The sequence below is a fragment of the Saccopteryx leptura genome, chromosome 3 (genome assembly GCF_036850995.1).
Source record: "Saccopteryx leptura isolate mSacLep1 chromosome 3, mSacLep1_pri_phased_curated, whole genome shotgun sequence".
NCBI classification, from domain to species: domain Eukaryota; kingdom Metazoa; phylum Chordata; class Mammalia; order Chiroptera; family Emballonuridae; genus Saccopteryx; species Saccopteryx leptura.
In genome coordinates this window covers 247,551,221-247,566,252 of record NC_089505.1, presented here as the reverse complement: position 1 = coordinate 247,566,252, position 15,032 = coordinate 247,551,221, and the positions used below count along the sequence as shown (strand labels likewise).

Genomic DNA, 15,032 nt, shown 5'->3' with positions numbered 1-15,032 from the left:
AGAGTGTGTTTGTGTTTTATAGGTGTTAAAGCTGAGCCAAGCTGTTAAATATTTTGCTCCACTTGTGAGCAGCAAAGGAGTTTTTCAGACCCCAACACAAAGTCTGAGTCATTGTGATCTTGGTCATATCGTTCAGTTTATGGAATTGTAGGCTGGCCCTCACGGAGAAAGAATGAATGAATCCAGGAAACTGAGGCAGAAATGGATTCCTGAAAAGAACCCTTGGCTCTGCAGGGTGATGGGAAATGTGGAAGGACTTGTAAATGGGGCTTCTCGGGGAGAAGGGCCTTTCATCCTTTGGGAACTGTTCACTTTGCACAGTTAAGAAGAGGCTTACCGTATTCTGTACTGGGGGAGGCGTTTGTGGGGTTCTTTCCCCTCGTCCCACTCCTCCCCCATTCTTGTCAAGAGCTTCTGAGACCTTACTGGGGGCCAGACACTTTACATGGATTATCCGATCTCTATTGAAAGAACCAAGGAATACCATTTTCTACGTTCATTTCTCTAATCTGTGTAGAAACTACCTTGGTACTAGTAAATTAATAACTATACAACAGCTGTCTCTACATAAATAGACTTATGCTGTGTGCTGTCCAAGTTTCAAAGTACATTGTCTGGCTAAAAGTACCCTGTGTTCAAGTAAGATACACTTTTTCCTTTAGTAAAAATATTTTTAGCTCATTGAATAATAACTCAGTTATTTACAGAAGGCTTTGCTCAAGCAGTCTTTCCACTCTTGACGTGGTCAAAAGGACTGGAAGTATTTGTATTAAAGGCTGGCCTTTGTGGGAGGTGTCCCCCCTTCCCCACCGCCTCACTCTCTGTCATTTAGTCCAAAACAACATGGAAGCCAAGGGAGGGCCCTTGCTCCTAAAAGCTGTGTCTGCCAGGTTGTCAACCAGTCAGCAGCAGTTCAGTCTAACTACATATTAATTATATTCATGATCAATATGGGGGCATTTTGATAATTTATATGATGTGAAACAGGGCCTCTAGATGAAGGAGTGGGAAGGCCCATGAAAGTCTCCAAAGCCCTGCTCTTGGCTTACCCTCGCCTAGCACATTCCATGTAATTGTGAAAGAGGCACCGTTCCTGCCTCCACAGATAGTCTTGGCCCTACTCCATCCCTGTCTCATGCCACTCTGCCCCTGTTCTTGATGCTTTTGTTTATCCCTCAAACAAGGTAAGTTTATTCTTGCTCAGGGCCTTTGTACTAACTGCTCCCTCTGCCTGAAGCAGTTCTCCTGAACTTGAATGGTAGCTCCTCAGTCAGGTCTTAGCTGATGTTATCTCCTTGCTAGCCCTGGCCAGTCCAGCTCCTTTCCAGTAACCTGACCACATCATCATCCAAACCAAGGTTTGGCAAACCTTTACTGGGAAGGTCCAGATAGTAAATCTTTTGAGCTTTGGGAGGAACACAGTCTCTGTCACAACTACTCAATTCTGCCCTTGTAGCATGAAAGCAGCCACAGACAATATGCAAACAAATGGATGTGACTGTGCTCTAATAAGTCTTTATTTATAAACACTGAAATTTGAATTTTATATATTTTCATGTGTCATGAAATATTCTTTTGATTTTTTTTTTTTTTACCACCTATTGAAAATGTAGCTTGTAGGCTGTGCACAAACAGGATTTGGCTATGAACTGATTCCTGCTTCCTACCATGATCCTGTAGTATTTCCATCTTACTGGTATTCGAAACTATCTTATTTATTCATTTGATTATTTGTTGTTTATCTCTCCTGGCAGACTATAAGCTCCTTCCAGGCAAGTTCTTTGTCTTATTCACTGTACTATTTTTATCAACCAGAGCAGTACCTGGAATGTAGAAGTGCTTTATGAATATTTGATGATTGGATGAATAAATCTATATATTTCATAAGCCACTAAGTCCAACACAGTCTTCCTCTCACATCTCTCTGATGTACACCCTTTTTCAGGTGCCACACTCACAAGGTCTTGGCCTCTGTCTATCTGTCCCTGTAGTAGTATCTCAAGCTTTCCTCACCCCCTTGTCTCTCTCTAGGCTACTCTATAGTACAGTCCCTTTTACTATGTTATTTCTCTGTGAAAAACAAAACCTTTCCACAATTTTGGACCCTTACTAACTAATCAATTTTTTGCCTGCTTTTTCAACCTTGTTTCTGAGCCTTCCCTTGAATGAGCCCTCTGCCCCAGCAGCCTCATCTCCTCATTGTCCCTGAAGTCACTGTTCCTTCCCACTGTAGCTCAGGCCGCAACCCAGGCCCCACTGGCACTCCCCCCAGGCAGGTGTTCCGCTGTGTATGGGGAGGTCATTCTGCAGTGAGTGATGGGAAACGGGAGGGAGGGAGCTGAGCCTAAGGAAAGCCAGAAGATGAAAAATTAACGTGACCAAACAGACTTAATCAGCAACAAAGTGAGTTAAGGAGGATTTCGTTATTCTGGAGGAATAATTGAAAGGTGCTACGTAGTAGGGTTGCCTGAGCTAGTGCTCTTCTTCTTTTTTTTTTTTTTGTATTTTGTATTTTTCTGAAGCTGAAAACGGGGAGGCAGTCAGACAGACTCCCGTATGCGCCCGACCGGGATCCACCTGGCACGCCCACCAGGGGGCGATGCTCTGCCCATCTGGGGCGTTGCTCTGTTGCGACCAGAGCCACTCTAGCGCCTGGGGCAGAGGCCAAGGAGCCATCCCCAGCGCCCGGGCCATCTTTTGCTCCAATGGAGCCTTGGCTGCGGGAGGGGAAGAGAGAGACAGAGAGGAAGGGGGGGGGGAGGGGTGGAGAAGCAGATGGGCGCCTCTCCTGTGTGCCCTGGCCAGGAATCGAACCTGGGACTTTCGCACGCCAGGCCGACGCTCTACCACTGAGCCAACCGGCCAGGGCCACTAGTGCTTTTCAAACAACTGTGCAGACAGGTATTTGAGGAATCTTGTTAAAAGGCAGATTCTGGCCTTAGGTCTGGGGTAGGCATTTTTAACAAACTCCCAGGTGATGCCCGTGCTTTTGGCTGTAGGACGATTCTTCGAATATCAAGAATCTAACTAAGGCCCTGGCTAGCTGGCTCAGTGAATAGACCGTCGGTCCAGTGTATGGACATCCCAGGGTTCGAGTCCTGGTCAGAGCACACAGAGAAGCGACCATCTGCTTCTCTCCCCCTCCTTTTCCCCCTTCTCTCTCTCTTCACCTTCTGCAGACAGTGGCTCAATTGGTTTGAGTATCTGGCTTGGTTAGTCCCAGTGCATCAGCCTCAGGTGCTAAAAATACTCAGTTGATTTGAGCATCAGCCCCAGAGGGGGGTTGCTGGGTGGATCCCTGGTTGGGGCACATGCAGGTGTCTGTCTCACTATCTCCCCTCCTCTCACTTAAAAAGAAAAGAATCTAACTAAATGCTTAGGAAAGGAGCCTTTTCCATAGGACTTAGATGTGGAAACAGGAAATAGTTGGCCTGCCCCCAGAGGCCTGTCTATATGTCATGAGAATCCCCAATAGTCTTAGCCGACAATAAAGACATTCCTTGCATTCTTGGTGACTGAATAATTGCGTGATGATTTAAGTCTTCTTGATGAAGGAGGGATTTCTGGGGTGAACTAAGGAGTGTGTTAAGATGCAATAAAGGAAGAAGTGCTTTTGAGTCCTGAGAGTGTGGTAGTGAAAGTTGTTATTGGGAAATGAAAAGAGTGTAATTTTGGTTGGGCTGCTGGTCTGTCATCACACACACATGCACACACAAATGTACACATATGTACACATGCACAAACAAATGTGCACATATATACACATGCACACACGTATACACACACATCCACACACACTGATGTAAGCCTGCATGCAGTATTTCCCCCTGAAACGGCTGGATTAATTCTCTCCAGAGAGGCACCTCTTCTGATCCACTAGAATGTATAGTTCAGAACCTAGGTTTTGCTTGCGTATAACTAATGTACTTCACCATAACAAAAGAGTAGGAGTCATTTCTCTAATATGTATCTCCACACAGAAGAGCAGGTAGTCAAGTATTTTGCTGGTGTAATAAACCTGTCTATTCAAACCGTTTCTCTTTAAATATTAGCCTGGGCCTTGTCTCTTTGGCTAATCAATAGCTGGCCTTTTGATGAAATTGGATGTTATTTCCTTATGGTTTAACTTTGTGCAAACTGTAAGTTATCAAGATTAATGATTTTAATGACACTTCCTCCATCAGTAATTTTCCCTCTGTTTTTATTACAGAAGGACTTCTGTGTGGGTGTCTGAACTCTGATCTTGACACAGAGTCATGGCCATGGTAAGTTGAGTGTGTCACCCTAACTGGTGCCAGCCGCAGACAGGTACCGACGCTTACTCAGTGACTGTTAGCTTAAACAAGGGTTGTTTGCTCAACAGAGAGGAGGGAGGAGAGGAGGAAATGAAAAGGCAGGTTTTTTTTCTTAAGCACCATTTTAAATTCTGTCAACGGTGGTGAGTAACTTGACCCTGAACATTAATTCAAAGAGAATCCTTTGAACCCTTCTAACGTCCTGAAATACAGAAGCAAGTTTTAATTCATTACAGAAAATGTAAGCAAAGAAGGAGGGAAAACTGAAAATCCTGTAGATTCTGCCACCAGGAGATGAGTGCCATCCACACTTTGGTGTAATCCCATCCTTACAGACTCATCAAGAAGGGTGTCCTAGCCATGTGGGCTTGTCATCTGCCTCCCGCTTTCGGCCGGCTGTGACTAGACTCCTCGGGGCTCGGTTATCTGATCTTTGAGACAGGCGAGGAATTGAGGAATCGGATCCCTTTGAGAATTCCATGAAGTTCAGTGCTGAGATGGAAACTGAGCCTGTTAGCTGCAAACATGGCTCTACCTAAGGCTGGCCATCTGCTCTCCTTCTCCCACCCAAACACGGTTTCTGAATGGGTAGGTGATTCTGATCCCTGCTGTTCTGGGAGGGAATAATAGAGGTAGAACCATATGCCTGGAGAGGAACTAGAGATCCCTTCAGATCTAGACACCTTCCTTTGGGTGTATTAACTATCCTGAACAAATAGTAATATACTCTTGAATTTTTTTTTTACATTAGATATTCTAGAATTTTCTTCATCATCCCTGACAGTCAAAGACTTACTCTTGTCTGCTCCAAATCACTTGTGCTTTAATTTAAAATTCACTACTTCTTGATAAGGTCTCCCTGGACATGGAGAACATTTATTCAGAAACGTTTACACTGCCCCTACTTTGTGCCAGACGAGGTACTTGGCTCTGGGGACTCAAAATTAATGGAACACTTTTCTTGACCTTAACACGGTCACAGTCTTCCTCCATGTGATAACTATAATAAAAGGATCCTTTAACGTGCTTGCTTTCCACTAGAGGAAATGAATTTCTCTCATCTTTCCTCCAAAGACCTGTTTCCCTTCATGACTGTGACTTATTGAACAGATAAAGGAAAAACACATAACAGTCACAATGTTGTAATTCTCAATTATTTTCCAACATTTTATTTTAGACCCTACCCACATGTATAATGGTTTTTAAACAATAGTAATAATAGCATAAATAACAGTTAAGTATGTATTTAATCTTCACTATGCTAACATGTTGATTTTACATTTTATAGCTTATTAAAATTATTTATTTTAAATGGTGAAAGTATGGATGTTTTAATTTTCTTCTTACATTTTAAAAAATATTACCCAAATCTCTACAATGATTACATGATCCGTTTCTAAAAGGAAAGCATGTCCTAAAAGCTGTTGTACTCAAGTATTTTTTAAAATTGTATAGTGATTTAGGCCGTGGACAGATGGCTCATAGATAGAACATCGTCCCTGCACCCCAAGATCACAGATGCAGCCACTGGTCAGGGCACATCCGAGAAGCAACCAATGAGTGCACAACTAAATGGAACAACTAAGTGGAAAAATGAGTTGATACTTCTCTTTCTGCTCTCTTTCTTTCTTCCTTTTCCTCTCTCTCTCTCATTCTCTCTCAAATCAATGGGGGGGAAAAACTTTTAAAAAATTCATAGTGGTTTAATTTACATATAGTGAAACGCAGAGCTCTTAAGCTTACTGGTAGATGAGTTCTGATAACTATATGTACCATGTAATCTATTCCTTTGTCATGATGGACCATTTCATCACTCCAGGAAGTTCATGCACATCCCTTCCCGGTCCCCACTCTGCTCTTCACACCTGCCAGAAATGCAGTCCTTTTCTGACTGTTAGCACCATAGATAATGATTGTTCTGCCTGCGCTAGAACATCCCCTAAAGGTAAACATAGAGCCCGCTCTCTTTTATGTATGGCTTCTGTTGCTGAGCATTATACTTTTTGCAGTCCATCCACTTTGCTGTAAGTATCAGCAGTTTGTTCCTCCATTGCTTTTATGTTTATTAGTATTCCATTATATTGCACTTCAGTCTTTTCACTTTTAGCATCTTAATAACTGAATAATATTTCATTGCCTGTGATAGAACACCTATGTCTAGCTATTCATCTTTGCCATTCTTCCTCACACCCTTTCTGCTTCATTTGCCTGTGGCCACCAGAAACCTTCCTGGGGTGGACTCCCCTGTCTTCCCAGAATGAATAATGGTACAGTATGCCCTGCAATTTCATCAATATGAATATTTTAGAAGGAACAGGAGCAAATTTCCCAAGCTTATCTTTTATCTGGAACAAAAGAGTCATTAAGAATGCTCATTGATAAGCTGAACCATGTTTGCAAATCCCTGCATTGAGTCATCTTGTTAGATATTAATTTTAATCGCTTAGTAGTGTCCCTCAGTAAAGTTTGCTTTAAAGTTGAATGTAGTGTTTGAGTACCATCTAATTTTTTTTTCGACAATAGAGTTTTAAAAAATCCTTGTGAAGCATTCAACTCAAGAGGCTATCTCATGGTAAAGCCCAAGGCTGAATCAGGCCATTTGGAGTTGTAATAGCAAATCACCAATAGGCTTATCACTGCTGATGTATCTTAGGAGAAAAGAAGTGCCTGTGTTAATTTCCTAGGGCTGCATAACAAAGTAACACAATCCAGGTGACTTAAAATAGTAGACTCTTATTTTCCTCATAGTTCTGGAGCCCAGAATTCCAAAATCAAGGATTGGCACAGCCACAATCCCTCTGAAACTTATGGAGACTCTTTCCTTTTCTGTCTAGCTTCTGATAGTCTGCTGACGACCTTTAAGTGTTTCTTGGCTTGCAGCTGCTTAACTCCCATCCCTGCCTCAGTTATCATGTGTCCTCCCTGTGTGTCTGTCTTCACATGCCATTTTCTTATAGCACCAATCATATTGGACTAAAGAATCAACCTATCTAGTATGACCTCATCTTAATTTAATTAATTACATCGACAACAACCCTATTTCCAAATAAGATCACATTCTGAATGAAGTACTGGGGCTTAAGACTTTAAGGTATCTTTTTTTGGGCAGTGGGGTACAATTCCACCTGTAACAACGCCCAAGGAAGTTAATGTCATAGATTTCTACTTTCCTCTGTCAGGTGTATGAGAATGATGAGTAAGTGCTGGATGCTGACCATGTCTTCGAGGTGAAAGCCTGGTCTTTCAGCAGATGAGGCCCACACTCTCCAGTACCTGAGGCGTTTGGATGGGCTTGATGTGGGCCAGAGCGGGCCTGAGGGGTCCAGGCTTAGATAGACTAGCTCATAGAGTGCAAGCCTGATTTTTAGAGATCAGCCCTGGGCTATAAAAATCCTCCATGCCTTTAGATGGCTCGTATTACATCGTTGGATCAATTTAAATCATTAGAAAGCCTCAGATCTATTCTACATGGTTTTTGCCACCTTGTACAAATCCTCTATTTTGGATTTTTGCTTTGACATTATCCCATGTACTTACATTAGGGATTCATATATATATGAATTTCACAACTGTGCTCATTATGGAAATGTTGAAGTCATATTTGATGATAGCCACTGAATTTTTGTTTTAGAGTATACTATTTGCCAGGTTCTATGCTAAGTGCTTTGCTATACTATCCTGCTTTATTATAACTACCTTATATCTTGATATCATTGTTGTTAATATACAGGTGAGAAAAATGAAACTTCCCCTAGACGATACAGCTAGAAAGGGTTGAAGCTAAGATTCAAACTCAGGTCTTTCCCACTTTAATTTCTGTGTTTCTTTCCTCTAAGCATTACTAACTCACACTCTAGCCTATAAAAAATAAAATAGAACCACAATATCATTATCATACCTAAAAATGTTAACACTGATTCCTTCATGCCATCAAAATTGTCAGTGTTCAAATTTCCAGTTGCCTCATAAATGTCATGTGTTTTTACTGTTTGATTCAAGATCCAAATAAGGTTCATCATTATGATAATGGATATATCCTTTGAATCTCTTTTTAACTCTAGTTCCCCTCCATCTCTTTCTTTTCTACCTCCCCTTGCAATTTATTTATCTACAACCCTGTGGTATGGGTTAACATTTTCCTCTCTTCTATTTACTATAAGTTTATATTTGGTTCTAGAGGTTTGATCAATTCATGCTTGGTTTCCCCCCCCCCCCTTTGTGTATGTGAGTAAGTGGGGGGAATTCAGAAGGGACGGGATTACAGCAGAGGTTGTTGTGTAACTTATTTTCCCACTCTTCTCTTTGCCCACCAACTGGAGTCACAGTGGCGTCTGTCCTGCTGCTCCCGTAAAAGCTATTCCAGTCTCAGGGCTTTTGCCTTAGCTGTTTCCTCTGCCTGTAACACTTTTCACTCGGATCTTTGCATGGTCAGCTGCTTCCTGTCATTCAAATCTCAGCCTAAATGTTACTTGGTAAAGCAGTCCCTCCAGGACATCTCTGTCTGCTCCGTGGCACTTCTCGCCACCTGACACTTGGTGGAATATTTATTTGTTGGCTAGTTTATTATCTGCCTTCCTTCCCCTACCCCCTGAACTATAACATCAGCTCCATGGGAGCAAGAGCCCTGTCTCTCCTGGACTGGACTGTATTCCCAGCACCTAGAATAGTGTCTCATCTACTGCAGGTGCTCAGCAAATTTTGCTGAATGAGTCCCCTCCGTGTTGGTAAGATGCTGCCTCTCAGTCACCTCTTTCTCTATACTCAGGAAACCAAAGGAGGCACCATCAAAGCTGCTTCAAGATTCAATGCCACTGAAGATGCCCAGACCCTGAGGAAGGCCATGAAAGGGCTTGGTAAGTGTCCCACTCCTTCATATGTTGTGCGCAACAGAATCACGCAGAGGGTGCTGTGTCCACTGGCAATTGTGAATAGGTGTCACACTAAGCAAACACAGTAGGAACAAGTTGGCTTTTCAGGGCAAATTAGATGGAAGGGCTTTAATGATTCATTTACTAAAGAATTTTTCATTTTATGTTCTCATTCTGTACTTTCCCAATTATTTAAATGTTTGCATTAGAACATTTTGAATCTGTATATAAATATTTAGAAATATATTTGTTTTCCAGTTAGTTCTAGATGTGTATAGTGCCATGAGGTTCACAAAGCACTTTGAAAGATATTGTCTCAATGCATATACACAGTGACCCTGTGATTTCACGAGAGCAGCTATGGCTACTGATACTTTTGCCCCATTTTATAAATGCGAAACTGAGACCCAGAGAAGTTCAGTAACTTAGTAAGTCACACACTAAGTGGAACTGAGCCATTAGTCACACTCAGCAGAGCCGAGTGCCAGGCTCGGGCTTGCCCACTCTCAGTTCACATTCTTTCCCTTAAGTGCCTCGGCCTGTTGCTGTGACCGACGCGACTGTGCAGCACCAGTGCGCAGTGCGCGGGCCCAATGTGAGAAGGCTGTGTGTGCACAAACAGAGGGCTTGTCTTCCAGTGCACTGCCCTCCCCCCCCCCCCTTTTTGAGGACAAAGGCTTCATGCCAGGTGAGCACAGTTGTACAAGGCAGGCTCTCTGGCCCAGGTCCTTGTCTGGGTGGACAGCTGGCCGGAGAAGTGATCCCTGGTTGTAGCTGCTAGTTACAGTAGAATCTCCTGGAGATTTAAATAAAAATCTTAGACAAAATGAGGCCTTAGTTCCCACTTTTTCTACCTAAGAAGAGTTCATTTTACTTAGCCCCACTGCTTCTAATGGCAACAGCAACCGTAACAATCATAGTGACCAATTATTATGCTCTCCTATGTGTTAGACACAATGTGTTACATGGCTTATCTGTTTTAATCCTGATAGCAGGTTGACTGCTGAGATCCAGGGCGTTTGCTAACTTGCCCAAGGGCTCGGAACTAGTCAGCGTTAGTGTCCAGCTCTACGCAGTTCCAGGCAGTTTGACTCCGGAGCTGGGACTTAGCCACTGTGATTGTGTTGCCCAGCTCTGAACAGGACATCGTTCTAAATCTAAATATTTATCTCCTCATTTTCCCTTTTTCATAAGTGAAGTGGAAAAAAGGATACCAGGCAGCCAAATCCAGTTTCACATTTATAAAATGGGGCAAAAGTAACAGTAGCCATAGCTGCTCTCATGAAATCACAGGGTTACTGTGTATACGCATTGAGACAATATCTCTCAAAGTGCTTTGTGAACCTCATGGCACTATACACATCTAGAACTAACTGGAGAACAAATATATTTCTAAATACTTATATACAGATTCAAAATGTTCTAATGCAAACATTTAAAAAAGAGTGAGTACTTGGCTCACTCTTTTTTTTCAGATTTATTCTGATTCTTTGGTATATGTGAAAAACACTATAAATCAGACTGTGGACCACATGGCATTCAGAATTCTCAAAATCAGAGTCAAGCCAATGCCTGCAGTGCCTGCTATGTGGGGCCAGTGCAAGGTGGATGATTGCAGGAGACAGGGCTGTAAAACCTAGCCCTTGTGGTCAACCAGTCTATGGAAGCTAGGTGGCTAAGGCAAACACAGGAATAACATGACCAGTTCATAATATGATAGTGCTAGAAGGGGCACAAGTGAGATCCTGCTAGGGTTCAGAGAGGAGATATGAACCCCCACACCACATTTGGGACCATCAGGCATAACTGCTAGAAGAATGTAGAATTTGAGATGGCCCTTGGCCAAGGAGTTGCATTTCAATAAATAGAGATAAGAGAGAATGTGTTTCAGGTGACCGGAATAGTGTGAGCAAAGACCTGGGATGGGTGTGAGGATCGTCCCATGTTCCAGGTTAGGTCATGGTAAATACATGGAAAGGTGGCTTGTAGCAGGAGGTCCTTGCAAAGCAGGAGTTGGCTGTTTGGGAACTTTCTGAAAAGGCAGGGACCCAAGGGAAGTCCTAGAGTGCTACTGAGAATGTCACCTATATGCTACTGAGAAGGCCACCTATAGAATCACAGACATGGGGGCTAGGAGGCCTGAAGGCATTGGCCTGGAAACAAGCAGTGCCAGAATCATGATGCCAGTGCAGGGGGTCAGGGGGACCTAAACCAATAGACTGGTAGTGAAGGAGGTCAGGAGCGTGGCGTCCAGTACAGCTGGGTCAAATACAATAATTCAAGAGCTTAGTCTGTGGATTTGGCTGCCTGGTATCCTTTTATATGTATATCTATTTATGGTAGAGTGAGATGTTGTAAGTAGAGTCTCGAATACCAGACACCAGTGTCTGTAGCACAGCCGGCAAATAGCGGGGAGCCATTGTCTGCTCCCAGGCAGGGGAGGGATACTGTGAGAGTTTTTCTTTACAGGAAAACAAATCTGGCAAACCTTTAGAAAGACCAGTTAGAAGGTAAGAAGAAAACCCTGAAATCCTGAATAGGAGTGGTAGTGGTAGGAATTCAAAAGAGAGAACAGATGCAAAAAAAAAAAAAAAAAAAAAGAAAGAAAAGATTGCAGAGCTATATTTTGCATTAGTGGGCAGGAAATTTGAATGTGGAGGAAGTAAGGGTAAAAAAACCACACAGAGCTGTTTTGAGGGTTCAAACTTGACTGGAGAAGGATGGGGTAAGAAAAGGTAATGAACCTTCTCTCCCCAGCTGAGATTTCTGACAGAGAAAAGGATGATTGTATCTATTATCTTCTTAAAAAAAAGAGAGAGATAGAGGACAGAAAGTGGGTGCCTAAGCTATGTAAAGTTAGAGTTCTGTGACTTCTTCTCTACATCTCATACTTTTCTGGATTTCTGATCTTGCAAAGAATAACCCTGGAGAATTTATATAATTTTTTCATTTCTCCTTGGAATGTTCAATAAAGTCTCTTCTGTAACCCATCACAGCACCCCACCCAAACAATGAAGAAACAAAAAACTCACAAAACATATATATATGAACATCCAGCTGTTACTAAGACAAAGGACCAATGTGAAAAATCAGAATAAAGTACCCTGTAAAAAAAATGCTGCTGCAAAAACAGGCAAACAAAACTTAGGACATTTCTAATTTGTAATTCATACTGTAAAGTTTTTGTAGTATATGGCACCATGAAAATTTTTGGGCAGTTGTAAAAAAGGAACCATTTGAGATCAGGAGAGACAGCTGGGAAATGAAAAATACAGTTATAAATGTTAAAACGCAGTAGATGGACCCTGGCCAGTTGGCTCAGTGGTAGAGCGTTGGCCTGGCCTGTGGACATCCCGGGTTCGATATCCAATCAGGGCACAAAGGAGAAGCACTCATCTGTTTCTCCACCTCTCTCACTTCTATCTCTCTCTCTCCTCTCCTCCTGCAGCCATGGCTCAATTAGAGTGAGGTGGCCATGGGCACTGAGGATGGCTCTATGACCTCCGTCAGCCTCAGACACTAAAAAGAAATAACAACAACAAAAAAACGGCTCCTGTTGCAGTGGAGCAAGGCCCCAGATGGGCAGAGCATCCTTCCCTAGTGGACTTGCCTAGTGGATCCCGGTGGGGGCGCATGTGGGAGTCCGTCAAAGTGCCAAGTCAGTGAATTAAAAGACAATCTGAATTGTTTCAAAACTCAGAGAAAATTATAAAGAGATAAAAACTGAGAAGAGAAAAGGTAAGAACATGGAAATAGATACAGAAGATGAAACGACAGTATGAGAATCCCAGAGGAAGGGAAAGCATGCTCCCAAGCAATGTTTATTGACTAGTAAGGAAGTGCTGGGCATTGTGCTAAGTCAGCGATTTTTAACCTTTTTCATCTCATGGCACGCATAAACTAAATTACTAGAATTCTGTGATATACCAAAAAATATATTTTTGCAGATCTGACAAAAATAGGTATAATTTTGATTGATTTATAAAAAATAATAATAGTAATTACCTACTCTTTTTGCTCCAAAGTGACTTTTTTAAAAAATCAGGTGCCTATACTTGAATGTAAGAACTTTTTTTTTTTTAGGCGAGAGGAAGGGAGATAGTGAGGCAGACAACCGCATGCCCCCCAACTGGATCCACCCGGAACCCTGTGTTAGGCCAATGCCCGAGTACTGAGCTATTTTTAGCACCTGAGGCTGACACACTTGGACCAACTGAGCTATCCTCAGTGCCTGGGGCCATGCTTGAACCAATCAAGCCACTGGCTACAGGAGGGGAAGAAGGAGAAAAGGGGGAGTGAGTGGGGAAGAGAAGCAGATGGTCACTTCTCCTGTGTGCCCTGATTGGGAATCAGACGCTGGACATTCATAGCCGGACCGATGCTCTATCCACTCAGCCACCAGCCAGGGCCTTATGTAAGGATTTTGGTACCAAGAATTAATCAATCAGATGTAATTTTTATTATGCAATGTGACCAATAAGATGCAACTCTATTATGTGACCTATATATTAATGGTTCAAGACAAGGCATTCATACCTGATGGCTACTGTTATGTTGGCTATTGTTATTTTTTTTAATTTGACAACCTAAGGTAAAAGAGGTCAGTATCCCTGACTAAATAGTCAGGTGTTGCATGTTTTAGCCTGACCAGGAGGTGGTGCGGTGGATAGAGCATTAGACTGGGATGCGGAGGAACCAGGTTCCAGACCCCGAGGTCACCAGCTAGAGTGCAGGCTCATCTGGTTTGAGCAAAGCTCACCAGCTTGGACCCAAGGTCGCTGGCTTGAGCAAGGGGTTACTCCGTCTGCTGAAGGCTCACAGTCAAGGCACATATGAGAAAGCAATCGATGAACAGCTAAGGTGTCGCAAAGAAAAACTGATGATTGATGCTTCTCATCTCTCTCCATTCCTGTCTGTCTGTCTCTGTCTGTGTAAAAAAAAAAAAAAAAAAAAAATTCTTGCAGCACACAAGTTGAAAATCACAGTGCTAAGTCACTCAACTGTTCTAGTTAACACTTGCAGCAGCCTTGTGATCACTCACATTTATAAATAAGGAAACTAATGCTCAGAGAAGTTAACTATTTTGTTTGGTGATATATAGTCAATTAAATGAGAGGTTAAAACTCTAATCTAGTATATGTTCCCCCCCCCCCAAATAGATAAACCCTCTAAAAAAACCTCTTTTCTTGGAAAGCTCTCTGTATGTGTTTGGGTGAGTTCAGTTTCCACAGAGGAACCCATGTTCTCATTCTCTCTCAAATCACACTCACTCACTGTCTTCGCTACACCACCAGGCACCGATGAAGATGCCATCATCAGTGTCCTCGCCTACCGTAACACGGCCCAGCGTCAGGAAATCAGGACGGCCTACAAAACCACCATTGGCAGGGTAGGTCCCACGCTCCCTGATCTAGATCCCTAAAGTGGCCCTGTATTTTTGAAAGATGGATCCTTTGCCTTGTTTAAAGATGTTTTTAGAAGAAAATAAAAGCAGTTCAACGTGTTTTCTCACCTATCCTTAGCAAGAAGTGATTTCAGGAGGCTCTTGATTCACAGAGCTTGGTTTCTTCGGGGCCTTGGTTGTTGAATGGACTCACCCAGCACCCTTTGGAGCACTGACCTTGATTAGGCTTCTTTCAGGCCACTGTGGATGAAAACACTCCACACTGCCTAAAACAGTTAAATCCAGTTTGTGTTAAATAAGCTCTCCTAGGATTTAGGGTCTGCTGCGACCCTCCCACATACACCTATTTGAAGTACATGTGCATTCGTTTGATGATCCACAGTTGAGGAACACTTCTCAGATTCTAGAATGGGGCTTCTGTGTGTGTGTAATTTATTAATGTATGCATTCAAAGGTTGTTCACTC

At 42.7% G+C, this 15,032-nt stretch overlaps 1 protein-coding gene across 1 annotated transcript in view; it reads left to right on the top strand.

Annotated features, from left to right (window-relative positions):
• The window catches only part of ANXA4 (annexin A4), a 64,138-nt gene that overhangs the window by 22,844 nt on the left and 26,262 nt on the right, over nucleotides 1–15,032 (top strand). Inside the window, exons 2-4 of the mRNA XM_066378060.1 lie at nucleotides 4,211–4,265; nucleotides 9,061–9,148; nucleotides 14,458–14,552. Of these exons, the coding sequence (XP_066234157.1) occupies nucleotides 4,257–4,265; nucleotides 9,061–9,148; nucleotides 14,458–14,552 (192 nt within the window). The 5' untranslated portion in view covers nucleotides 4,211–4,256. The remainder of the gene's footprint in view (nucleotides 1–4,210; nucleotides 4,266–9,060; nucleotides 9,149–14,457; nucleotides 14,553–15,032) is intronic.